The sequence below is a fragment of the Schistocerca cancellata genome, chromosome 5 (assembly GCF_023864275.1).
Source record: "Schistocerca cancellata isolate TAMUIC-IGC-003103 chromosome 5, iqSchCanc2.1, whole genome shotgun sequence".
NCBI lineage: Eukaryota > Metazoa > Arthropoda > Insecta > Orthoptera > Acrididae > Schistocerca > Schistocerca cancellata.
Genome location: NC_064630.1, coordinates 501745671 through 501758954, shown reverse-complemented (window position 1 = coordinate 501758954; position 13284 = coordinate 501745671). Strand labels below are relative to the sequence as shown.

The following is a 13284-nucleotide window of genomic DNA, read 5'->3' as shown; positions in this document are numbered from 1 at the left end:
AGGAGCTACTTGATTGAGAAGTAGCGCCTCCGGTCTCGGAAACTGACATACGGCCGGGAGAGTGGTGTGCTGACCACATGCCCCTCCATATCCACATCCAGTGACGCCTATGGGCTGAGGATGAACTGAGGCCAGTCGGTACCATAAGACCTTCATGGCCTGTTCGGGAGAAGTTTAGCTTTTTTTTAGCGAAATAGATTTACATGGAATGTTAATGATAACACCATGTGCAGGGCTCCATCTGATAATTTTGAATTATTTATGAAACCTTTTGATCCGTTATTAGATTTTTTAACCTCCAAGCAGAATAAAATGTTGTTTTTAATTTGAATTAACTATTTTAAGACTGTTCCTGTACCAGATATATACTCGAGTCTCTTGCCATTAACTGCAATTTAACTTCCCCTCATGCAATCTACAGAAGGGATTATAGGTACCAGCAGAGGTGATACTGATAATTTTTTTATAGATTCATGGAGATTGTTAAGTCGTAGAGTACTTCTGACAGTTAATGGTTCACGATGTAAATAGAGAGAAGTGGAAAACTACAAGATACAAAATGAAAACATACGTGCATAATTCAAGTAATATTTCCGAAATACAGACTGGAAATATCTACACATTCTACATGGTGTTAATGGAAATGTAATGTATTCTGTAAGCTAGTCGTAGGTTGTTTTGAAATCTGTTGTTCTAAGAAGTTAATATGTGGAAGTTGACTAAATACACGTCCTAAGCTACAAATAGACTCAGAGTATCTTATATATCTAAGAGAAGTCTCTACATAGCATTGACGGACGCAGATGACGACTGAGTAAAATCACATTACAAACTGTACATTAAATTTTAAAGAAATTAATCAGAGCATCAAAAAATGAATGTATTTTCAGCAAAATATAAGCTGTTTCAGCAATAAGATTAAGAATTATTTAGAACGTATAAAAAGTAAGAAAATGAGGTGGGAAAAAGACTCATGGAAAGGAACAAACATCTTTGAAGGAAAATAAAAAAGTCAGCATAGATAGCCAAAAAATGTCAGTCGTATTTTCTGTCAATAGTAAATAACTTAGGTTTGAAAATTCAAAGAGGATAGAGGAGAAAGGAAAAGAAAGGGAAGGGACTATTGATATCAGCTGAATCAGGACTTTGTGGGGCTTCAGCGTCGACGTGAGAAAATGTGTGCAGCACCGGGATTCGAATATGGAATCTCCTGCTTACCAGGCAGCTGCGTTAACCACTTTGCCGCCCGGGATACAGTGTCGTCGTCCCTGCGTGGACTATTTCCACACGCCTCTCTGCTGATTCGAATTCCTACCGAGCACCACTTATCCACAGCCCCCGTCCATTTCCTCCATGCTCGCTACTTGGAGAATTCCCGCAGGAGGTCGGACGTAATGGTGCATCCGCACTGAAGAAGGTGGATTCGTTGTCCATCGAAGCAAATCAATTATATGAATGCATGGTGTCTATTCTTTCGGACATGTCCAAAAGAACATACACCACACATTCACGTAATTTAGGTTTGATCGCTTTCTTTGTAGATAGTCAACAGGTTCTAAGAAAGACATTCCAAAACAAGCATAACAACATTCAGCTACATCCTACCACTCCGAAACAAGTTTGCAATGTTAACATTTCACTTAAAAATAAATATTCAAGTGGATATGATGAGACCAAAAGGAAAATAGTCAAATAATGCTGAATTGAACTTCTTTAATGTACGAAGTTTCTCATGTGATGTATCATTTCAAAGCGGTATTTTCGCAGATTGACTTAAACATGCTGCCATCAAACCAGTTCACAAAAAAAGAGACGACTTACCTTGATACAGACTCATGTCTGTCTTTGTTCCAGGTGATATAAAATGGGTCTGACAAGTGAACAGAAGATCGAAATCATCCTTATATCAGGGGAACGCAGCTACCGAACAATAGCAGCTGACTACAACAGACGGAACACAGACAGAGAACCGGTATCGCACAGCACGGTGGCTCACGTGATCACCAAATTCCGGGAGACGGGCTCTGTTCACGCAAGGGCACGTAATAGCGACCAAGGACTGCCACCAATGAGGAAACTGCAACTGCGGTTGTTGCGTCGTTTGGGAAAAGTCCTAAACGAAGTACCCGTCGTGTGGACCTAGCATGTGGAATAAGCCAAACCTCCACTGTCCGGATATTGCAAACCAATAAGTGGCATCCTTACAAGCTGCAGATGCAACATCGGCTTAATGACGATGACCATGATCGCCAGTTGGAGTTCTGCCTGTGGGCTACTGAACAACGGGAACTCGATCTTTCGTTAGCCAAGGGCATACTGTTCAGCGACGAGGCGTATTTCACTTTCAACGGGGAGGTTAATCGATATAATTGTCGATACTGACGTGACGCAAATCCGAACTGGGTTGCCCCAATTCTAGAATATAGTCCAGCGAAGGTGATGGTATTGTATGGCATATGGGACACCCGCATCATTGGGCCATTTTTCATTTACAACACCTTAACTGCACCACAGTATCTGACGCTGCTGCAGGACCTTGTGTTCCCTTCCACACTGAACGCTGGCGGCATTTTCCCATCTTATTTTCAGCACGATGGAGCCCCTCCACACTATGGCATTGGAGTCCGTGAATGGTTGGAGGAACAGCTGCCAGGGAACTGCAAGGGAAGTGGTCCCGTGGAGTGGCCGCCCAGATCCCCTGACTTAACGCCCCTTGATTTTTATCTATGGGGACATCTTAAGCAGATAGTGTATGCTGAGAGCATCCGTGATTTGAGACACCTCGAGGAACGCATACAACACGCCTGTGACCAAATTGCAGGAGACACTCTCCTCCGTGTGCACTCAGAGTGGTTGCGGCGACTACAGTTGTGCATTGCACGGGATTGACAACACGTAGAACATGTGTTGTAGCAGTCGGTATGAAGGTAATTTCCCAATTTTGAACATTAATAATCTCTAAACTGTACCAGGTAGACATAAACAAATTACACTACTAAATTCCAGAGCTCAAGCGAATTTCATTTGATGTGTCATACACCACCATTCCCATTAAAAAAAAAAAAAAAAAAAAGGCTTGAATCCAAAATGTCGGATTTCAAGATGGCGGCCATGAATGACATTCACTCCAAAAGTTGCTCCCCACATCAAAGCTATGTTCCCATCATCACATTTCAATTTTCCCTTTAATCTGCCAACTTATGAAGGTGTCCAAGGACTTTTGACTCGCCCTTCTAAAGAGCTATTGAGCAGTCTCATTGCTCCCAATATTTCCAAGAATTTTATTGAGAAGGTAATGCACAACATACTTCATGGACACTTTGCACAGAAAACCGCTTGGATTTAAAAATCGAATGTCAACTGAAGACGCTATATTTAATTCAACAGATGAAATAGTATACTCAGTAAACTGGAATGTGTTACCAAGGGAATGCTCTGTCACTCGGTTAAAACTTTCGGTTGTACGAACCACGATATCCTCATGCGAGAGTTAAAATATCACAGAATACTAAACACAGAATGTTCAATGTTTAATCATTTCTGAATGACAGGAAACGGAGTGTACCAGTTCCAAGTCTCTTATGTATCAACAGGCACTCAGGTTATAGAGCAATTTTTTTCAGGGCATTGGAATGCTGGACGACGAAGAAATTTCTGCTTGTAGCCTCACTACATACAAAGAAAATTCCCCATCGCACACCCCCCCCCCCTCCCCCCCTCTAAGATTTAGTGCTACGATGAGCCAGCGAATAGTGCTTAAGAAACTGAACACAGATCAAGCATGAAATCAGGAAGAAGATGCACTGAACAGTGAAAAAGGGACAAAATAGAAACAGTGAACGGTCCAAGATCATATTATGTGGTGTCCCATTTTCTTTCACAAAATTATGAACTGTCCGTTTGGTCATTGACGTGTCTGTTCGCTGTATTCAGATTTGTGTCTATGTCGTCACGTAACGTCTGTTTGCAACAGTGAGGTGTAAGGAACAGACCTATAATGAAAGTTGATTCCAAGAACTTGTGTGTTTTCACAGGTATTCGGCACTGGGATCCAATGATTACAAGACGATGAGGTTCCGTACATACTACCTCCTATTTGTTCTTAACAAGTACCACATGTTCCGACTCTTCAATGAAAGTCTATGCAGCATCTCACCTGTTTTCGCTATTCATCACACTTACTTGCGGCGCTAATATATTGTTACCATATGACTCATATTCTGTAACCAGTGTGTGGTATGACAGGTGCCAAGACTACAGAAAGAGAACAGGCACGTCAATTACCGGAAGGACAGTTCATAATTTTGTGGAAAGAAAGGTATACTCGAGGGATATTTGAACGTGAACCTACAATGACCACATAACCACGGCACCGTAACTTTTCTAATTCGCTCGATGTTGCACATCTTGAAGCTGGACCGTTAGCTGTTTCTATTTTGCTAATAGCTGTTCTTCCTGTTTTGATGCTTGATCTGTGTAGAGATTTTGACGGGCTATCCATTGGGCATCTTACAATTAAAACTGAGGGGGTGCGATTTGAAGTCTCCCTTCTTAGCGCTGGTGACGCTGCGGCCTTTCCCACTTTAGCAACGACAGATAAATCGTCACATTTGACATTGTATTACATTTGCGATATTAATGTTGATAATGTATATACACAAATGTGTGTTTTCTTTGTTTCGTGCGAATTTTACTGCAACGGCGATATTCTGAGGCGTGCCTGGACGACGTTCTCTCTTAGCTGAGACAACCGCGAGAAGGTGGCAGCCTGTTTGTCAAGACATGCTATGTTCTTTAATATTTTAATGGATCGAATGAAACCTTATTACAACAGAAGGAGTTTAACACATGCAATTTTATCGTAGTAACGAGTAACAAGTATTTGACTGTAAACAAAGACGAAATATCTTCCAAGTGCAAGAAATTTAATCTTTCTGGCATGTGCATTTTCTGCATCAGAAATACATCAAATGAACTTAAAACTATAGAAAATAAATGAAGCACAATAATGATTAACAGATTCGTACCTAGCGAAGCTGCTTTCACCCCGTACAGAAAAACAATGAAATGTCAAAACTGCTTCGTTATTCACCGCAGTGAATCCTGCCTCGGGCATGGATGTGTGTGATGTCCTTAGGTTGGTTAGGTTTAAGTAGCTCTAAGTCTAGGGGACTGATGACCTCAGATGTTGAGTCCCATAGTGCTCAGAGCCATTTGAACCATTTTTCTGAAGCATAAGTAGAGTTGGGTTGCTCCATAATGCCGAAGGGATGTGATTTGTGGAATCCGTATCGGCAGTTGTCACGCATGTCCACGTAATTGTATGCTGAAACACTTAACTCGATGAGGAAAAATTGACGGCACATTTTTTGTTCTGACATCGCACAGAACAAATAAACTTTCGGTAAGTCATGTAATGAACGAAATTTTGAACTCTCTTTTGCATTCTCTCTCTTATCAGTGTATCGTATGCATTAAACACTTACAGCCTTCTGTAATGGCTATAAATCATTTTGAATTCCCTTGTACATAAATGTTTAATTTATTCCAGATGTGAATAATCTCTTGACGAGCGAAGTCCATTACGATCGCACTTAACTTCGGTAAATGGTATTCATACGCTATGAATATACAGTCACGTTAATGGACGTCAACATTCAATAACCACTCACAGACGGCAGGTGGCAGCACCAGTAGCGGAGGGTATATAAAGCGGGTCGTGGAAGCAATTTCGTAAGCTGTTCGCGTGCCTCCGTGGTTACATCATACCGTGCATGGCTAAATGGCGCTTTTCCAAAACCGGTGCCGGGGCAACTGTGGTGCACCAAAGACCATAGAGGACAGGGATGAACGACGGCTGCGGTGTTACGACTGGTAGACGTGCAACTTTTGAGCAACTGACCATCCAGACGAACAAAGGGGCTATCAACAGCGTCTCCTCAACGACCGTTCAGCGAATGTTGATGCGTACCGGCCTCCACATCAGGTACCTGATCTGTGCACCCATGCTGACTGCTGTTCATGGGCCACGGAGGCTGGAATTTGCACGCCAGTACAGGAACTGGTGACGAGTGGCTTTCAGATGAATTACGTTTTATGCTCCATCGGACAGATGGCCGTTGGCGTGCACGGCGTGTAACGTCTCCAACTAGGAAGGAGGCTATGGTCTGTGAAATGTTATCGTGGCGTTCCCTGGATGACCTTGTCATTCTGGAAGGCACAATGAGTCAACGCATGTATGCATCTATCCCTGGGACGATGTCCACCACTACAAGCAAGCACTATATGGCATCCACCAGCAGGATAATGCAACGTGTCACACAGCTCGCAGAGTACGTGCGTGGTTCGAAGACCACCAGGATGTGTTTACCGCATTCCCCTGGCCACCAAACTTCCAGGATTTAAGCCCAATCGAAGATCTTTGTGACCACCTCGATCGGGGTGTACGCGCCATCCCCATCCGAGAAATCTTGCGCAGATGGCCACGGCCTTGGAGTCAACATGGCTCCACATTCTTTTCAGTATCATCCAGAATCTCACTTACTCTCTTCTTGTACTGCAAAACGATCTCCAGTGTCGGTTGCATTTCTGCTCTACAAAGAATCGACGATATCAAAATCGTACAAAAAGTTGAGACACACTGTCTAGCTCAGCTAAACTACTATTACTCAGTTCTGCAGTGAAAATAAAGCTGTCTTGTTGTTCCTCTGTTGTACCATAAATTTTCATTCTGTATGAAACTGACCAGTAACAATTTCGTACTTCTTGCAAGACGCAAGACATCATTAATTTTGGTGTTTTGTATGTATAGCTGTATCACCCGTAGGACACGCACAATAGACGCATGACTGTTTTTGAAGCGTGACAGGAAGACAAGGCACATTCTGCGTTTCAGTCACGTGTACTATAGCTAATGATACACGACATGAGAATGGACTTTTATACGTATTAGCAAATCACAGCAATTCCCGTTGTTGCTCTGTTACTGTTTAATCCATATTCAGTGCGTAATTTGTATGCCAAATGGACGGAACGAGTTTATTCGGATTATCGTAAACCTAATTTCAGATAAATTGTCTGTTAATCAAGAGAGCGAAAGAGCGCATCCGCACAAATATAACTACGTTTCGCAAACATTTGTGCACTTGCCCGCCGTCTGCTGGCACCGACTATTTAGGCATATTGTATGAGCCATTCAGTCAATTCATGTCCCTAGCTATCCAGAAATCTGACGAATGAAGAACTGAAACTACATGCTGCACAATACAGGGTGTAAATTTTCAGTTGACAAACCAGAATAAATCGAAAAAAGATTCACGCGAAAAAATGTGCAGAATGCAAAGATGATTATTTTCGATGGTGCTAAAATTAGCCCGCCACCCCAGCCCTCTGGGGATGGGGCGGGAGGCAACTTTAAAAAATTAAATGGGAATCCCCATTTTTTATTGCAGAATCAGATTCTACGTAAAAAACTACGTACATTTTGTCGTAAATATTTGTTTTGATTCTTGGTTGTTGGCGCTGTAATTCAAGAATATCCATGTTCTCATTTTTGCGTGGAAAATGGTTGCGAGAAAATAAAAAAATGAGTTCACTCGTTAGGAAGTAGAATGTTTGATTAATTAGTTAGCTAGTCGGATGATTTGTTTGATAATTAAAAGTTGTGTGGCCTCATGACCACGAAACAAACAAAACTTTTCCGAATCTGCGGAAAAAAATAATATTTGGGTCAACATTTGTAAAACTCTGATTCCTCCCTCTCAAACACCACCCTATGGGGAGAGAGGGAGAGCTTTAGTTTTAGCGAATCAAAATTTACGAAGTAAATAAGTATATCTAATTTATACGTAACCATTTTCCACGCAAAAATGAGAACATGGATTTTCTTGAATTACAGCGGCAACTACCAAGAATCAAAACAAATGTTTAAGACAAAATGTACGTATTTGTTTTGTAGAATCTGATTCTGCAATAAAAAATGGGGGTTTCCATTTGAAATTTGTAAGTTGCCTCCTGCCCCACTACCTGGGGCTGGGGTGGCGGGCTAATTTTGGAACCAGCAGATGTCCCCCTCGAAAATAATCAAATTTGGATTATACACATTTTTTCATGTGAAGCTTATTTTTCGAGTTATTCTGGTTTGTCAACTTAAAATTTAAACCTTGTATAATGTTAACTGGACTTACCTTACTGAATCTTCAAGCGATGTTAATCTACCGTGTTGTTAACTCTAGTTTCATTCCGATTCAAATGGCTCAGTTTTCATTCCGATTCAAATAGTTCAAATGGCTCTAAGCACTATGGGACTTAACATCTGAGGTCATCAGTCCCCTAGACTTAGAACTACTTAAATATAACTAACCTAAGGACAACACACACATCCATGCCCGAGGCAGGGTTCGAACCTGCGACCGCAGCAGCAGCGCGGTTCCGGACTGAAGCGACTAGATTCGCTTGGCCACAGCGGCCGGCTCATTCCGATTCGCTCTTGGTTTTCTCGGTGGTGCTGGGAGATCGTAGATACATTTTAAATATTTATATCACACAATTTTTTGGTGAGTGGAAATTCGATTGGTATCAAATTCAGCGTTCTGTGTAGCTATCGAGGTGGATGAAAATAACATCATTGCATTTTGCTTTGCTGTTTCAGATGCAACAAAAGATCTGTTGACTTACAATGTTACGACTATTGCGATAACGAGACACAAGCTAATACTGATATTCATTATAGCTACCTTCAAACTACTGGTCTTTGGTAACATTCCGTTCAAAAATTCTTCTTGCGCATGTCAACCCTTTTTACGTTCGTCTCCTCAGCAACAGTCATCAACAGTTTTCGATTAACATCAAGAGAATGATACCGGTTGTCTTTCATGTTCCAAATAAGTGACTTTGTGCAGACTACACCAATCAGTAGGCAACCGGCGACTGATCTACCTAGAACAGGATTAGTCGCTTCTAGACGCTCGTCGCAAGTGCATACACAGCTACAACCACAATCGCCGTAGATGTATATCGTGAAAGAGTGCACATGGTAGCGCCACCGTTGACGAATACTGTGAGGAGTGATTTGTCATAGTCCAGAAAACTTGTCACTAAGATATGCTACTGGGCGTCTCACAAGTGATGTCACTCCACACATGTTAAAACGTGGTTTCGTACTGTTCTCACGAAATGTCTAGATCCGGCAAGTTGATGAAACGGTCCTACAATCTGTGTTGCTTTACGTGAAAGCCCGCTCAATGATAAGATTTTTCTTTGATTTTGATAAAAACTGTCACAGCCTAGGGAAATATTTCAAGGTTGGAAAACACTAATAGAGTCTGGGAAATATTTCCGCAGTAGAGCGAACAGGCTCGTTTCATTTTTGAGAGAGCTTTTATTTCTGCAGTATTTTAATATGATGTTAGAAAAATAATACTTAAAATAACTTCATTATGTTGGCATTGTCTTTAAAAGTCCTCGGAACTATTGTCGCAATGGAAGCAAATCCTTTTAAACAGAGTACAAATGTGCGATTTCTCGGCGGTATATACTGATAAAATGTTCTCGAGCTTGCAGCTGCGTCAGTTTCTTAAAAAGCCACAAGCTTTCGGCCGAGTGCTCCTAGGCCATGTAAGGTGACGACACTTTAGGGTTCACCTTGTGAAAGTCCATCGTTCTCGCGAACGTGGGACAGCGGTTGATGATATAAACAACTGAAAAGAACCGCCACAGCCATATTATTAAAGAAATTTGTTTCAAACCCTATCTTCGGGTCCACTAGAAACCAAAATGTTAATTTTTAAGAGTATTTTTTAAGGATACCGTAGTCTGAGACTTACATCATCATTGCAAGTAGCATTCGACGAGACAACAAAAGATTTTTGGGGTGGAGCTATAACCGAAGCGATCGAAATAAAAAATTCTTCGAACATCTTCATTAAACACGACAATTTGCAGCAAAGCACAGCTTGGGACCCAGCCATAGAAAGGTTGAAGTGGCCTCTGCGGTCTTACAACGAAAACTGTACCTTATATGTCGCCTTATTGGGAACCAATGACGTAATAGGTGCTAGTGAGACTCCTACAACCTGAGATTAACTGTCCGCATGTTTTCCACAAAGTATAGATATTCATACATGTTTACAAATGTGTCAGGATGGGAATGAAGATTTCTAATTAACTGTTTTGAAGCTGCTCTAATAATCGCAAAAATGGTTTTGGCTTGTTTAGATTTCCAGGTGACTCCGAACGAAGAAACAACTGGGTACTAGGATCTGGCGCTCAATGGTTTATTGTAAGTTTATGTTCAGCAAAGTAATTATAAACACGAAACCAGTTCTATAAAACTGCGTTTCATCCGCCAGTTTGAATCTGTTTTCGCAACTGGCAAAGTGGAGCGGAATATTTATTGTGACGTGTTTACACGTTTTTATCATCAAGATAAATACACAGACTGAATAATACTTAACATGATTTCTTATGTAGGTACCGTAGGATGAATGATATTTAAGATATTTTTATAGCGAGTTAATCATCGTGAGGGTATCTTCACAAGTAGCATAACCTATATACTTGCAAAAACTAATAAATGGGCACAGGTTGTTACTGCATAACACCTATACTTGAAGACAGTGGTACCGAGTTCTTAACTCATTATATTTAATATTTATAAAGTACCACGCAAGTTCTGTGCCTACAATTCTGTAGCTGTGTAATATTACATTTCAGTTTTTCTGTTTTATGAAAATGGCATTCTAAATATCTCTATACACATTAATTACTGTTCGGAGCCGCGCGCAGTGGCCCGCGTGGTTTTAGGCGTCGTGTCACGGACTGTGCGGCCCCTCCCGCCGGAGATTCGAGTCCTCCCTCGAGCATGTGTGTGTGTGTGTGTGTGTGTGTGTGTGTGTGTGTGTGTGTGTGCGTGTGTGTTGTTCTTAGTGTAAGTTAGTTTAAGTAAGGTGTGAGTCTAGGGACCGATGAACTAAGCAGTTTGGACCCTTCGGAATTCACACACATTTGAACATTTTTTGCTGTTTGGTACACTTCATACATGCAATATCAAATATTTTATAAGGAATATTGTAAATGTTGCGTGAATAGGTTAACCACCCACAAAATAAACACTGCCGAATCCTCAGAGTCGGGAAAAACGTGGTGGACGATTTAGCCTGTTATATAGGATCTCTAGATGATAATTAAGGACAGCAGCAGCAGTAACCATAAGACAGTCACCATTTGACAATGGACAAGGAGCAATCGGCCGAAAGCTCGTACGTTTTTAAGTAGTTGACGTGGCTCTAGAACCTTTTAGACAATATTTATCGGGCTGGAATTCGTCTGACAGCTTCATGATTGATTGTACAGTTGTTTTGGGCTATGTTCAGAGATAGCAGCACCGTCGCCTTTTTCTCGCGAAGTCGCAAGCATCTCGAGCGAGAACGAATTCCGGGGCTTACCTGAGGGCAGCCTTATCGCAGGCGTCCGGTGTGTCGACGGCAGGCAGGTTGTCGGTGGACAGGTCGACGGCGTCGAGGGCGTCGTCGTCAGCGACAGCGGACGCGCCCCTGGCGAGCGGGCCCGCCTTGGCGCCGTTGCCGCTGCCGCTGCCGCCGCTGGCGCCCCCGCCGCTGCTGTTACCACCGCCGCCTCCTTTGCCGCTGCTGCGGCGGACAATCGTCAGCGAGCCTTGCTCTGCAACATCAGCGCCGCCGGAAGGGCCCGTTTCAATGCTGCCCGTCATCCCCACTAGTCTACAGATACATCTAAAATATTCGACTGCTCTACAATTCAGTTTAAATATTTGGCAGAGGGAGCACAGAACCACGTTCAGACTACTACTCTGCTGTTCTGCTCTCGAACAGCAAGCGTGGAAAATTAACATCTACTTAGATAATACCGTAAGATATGGTTTAGGTGGTAAGTTCCTATGGGATCAACAAGAGATTTGATTTATCTTATTTTATCACGATAATTATTTCTCTATTTCTCTCTTTATAGATGGGAGACAACAAAATACGCTGCCGGAAAAAATTAGTGACATCTTTTAGATGTTTCCAGTTCACTCAAGATTCATTGTTGCAACAGTGCATATGGTTTCTCTTTTTAGTCTCTGTGATATGTGGTTTTTGGTGGTGCAGGTTATCAGCCTCCCCCCCCCCCCCTGAGTGTCCTGGTGGGGCTGCCACCTCAGGGCCTGGACACCTGCCAAGGTTTTATTTCAGGGCGTCACCCCTTAGACAGCTTGTCTTCACCACGACTACAGAACGCTGTCCATGCCTTCGCCGTAAGGCCTATGTGCATCAACGTTGTCCTGGTTTCCAACGATCTTCCGCTGTCCACATTAGAGGACTGTGTCTGCTGCCACACAATCACAAGGAGGACAAGGAAAGGAAGGGAGTGTATAGGATGGGACAGAACAGAAGAGGATAGGACAGGACAGGACACTAGACGGGACGTTGTGAGACACACTTTGTCTGGATCCTCTATGGAGACCTCACCGGCTTGGGATGCCCTACTGGTAGTTACACCACCGCCGGCATAGCCCTCCACTTCATTGGATCACACAAACCCCCTAGCCCACACGGACAGTCTTTCATTAAAGCTGTGTCTCCTGAGGGTGAACAGTGCGTATGGAGTAGATGAAATGATTACTTTTACAGATCAATAGCACAAGCGTGCCGGCCGCTGTGGCCGAGCGGCTCTAGGCGCTTCAGTCCGGAACCGCACTGCTGCTACGGTCGCAGGTTCGAATCCTGCCTCGGGCATGGATGTGTGTGATGCCCTTAGGTTAGCTAGGTTCAAGTAGTTCTAAGTCTACGGGACTAATGACCTCAGATGTTAAGTGCCACAGTGTTTAGAGCCATTTGAACCATTTTTGAAAAGCACAAGCGGTTCTGAGGTACCAGATATTGACCCATGCTGAAACACCCATATTAGTACATGGTGTAGCCCCCACTGGCGGCAATGCAGGCACTGAGATTGGAATCCAGTCGATCGTAGAGATGGCGAATACTGTCCTGGTGTACGTTATATGCCACACCTGCTCTACCTGTTCATGTAGTCCTGTAAGAGTCGACTGGAGACAAGTCCGGATACTGTGCTGGCTAGGGAAGTTGCTTCACGTCTTACAGAGCAGTTGAATTGTATGCGCAGTGAATGTGCGAGCATTATCCTGCTGGAATAACACATCACCGTCTTGTTTCAGGAACGGTAAAAGAACGGATCTATCAACATTCTTCACGTACCGAGCGTTGTTTAGCGTCCCCTGCAGACACACCAAAGATGAACGAGAGCTGT

The 13284-nt window shown here is 42.8% G+C and overlaps 1 protein-coding gene across 1 annotated transcript in view; it reads right to left on the bottom strand.

Moving 5' to 3' along the window:
- LOC126188632 (dual specificity calcium/calmodulin-dependent 3',5'-cyclic nucleotide phosphodiesterase 1-like) overlaps positions 1-13284 on the bottom strand; it is a 590211-nt gene that overhangs the window by 360319 nt on the left and 216608 nt on the right. The window contains exon 3 of the mRNA XM_049930233.1: positions 11445-11679. Coding sequence (XP_049786190.1) covers positions 11445-11679 — 235 coding nt within the window. The remainder of the gene's footprint in view (positions 1-11444; positions 11680-13284) is intronic.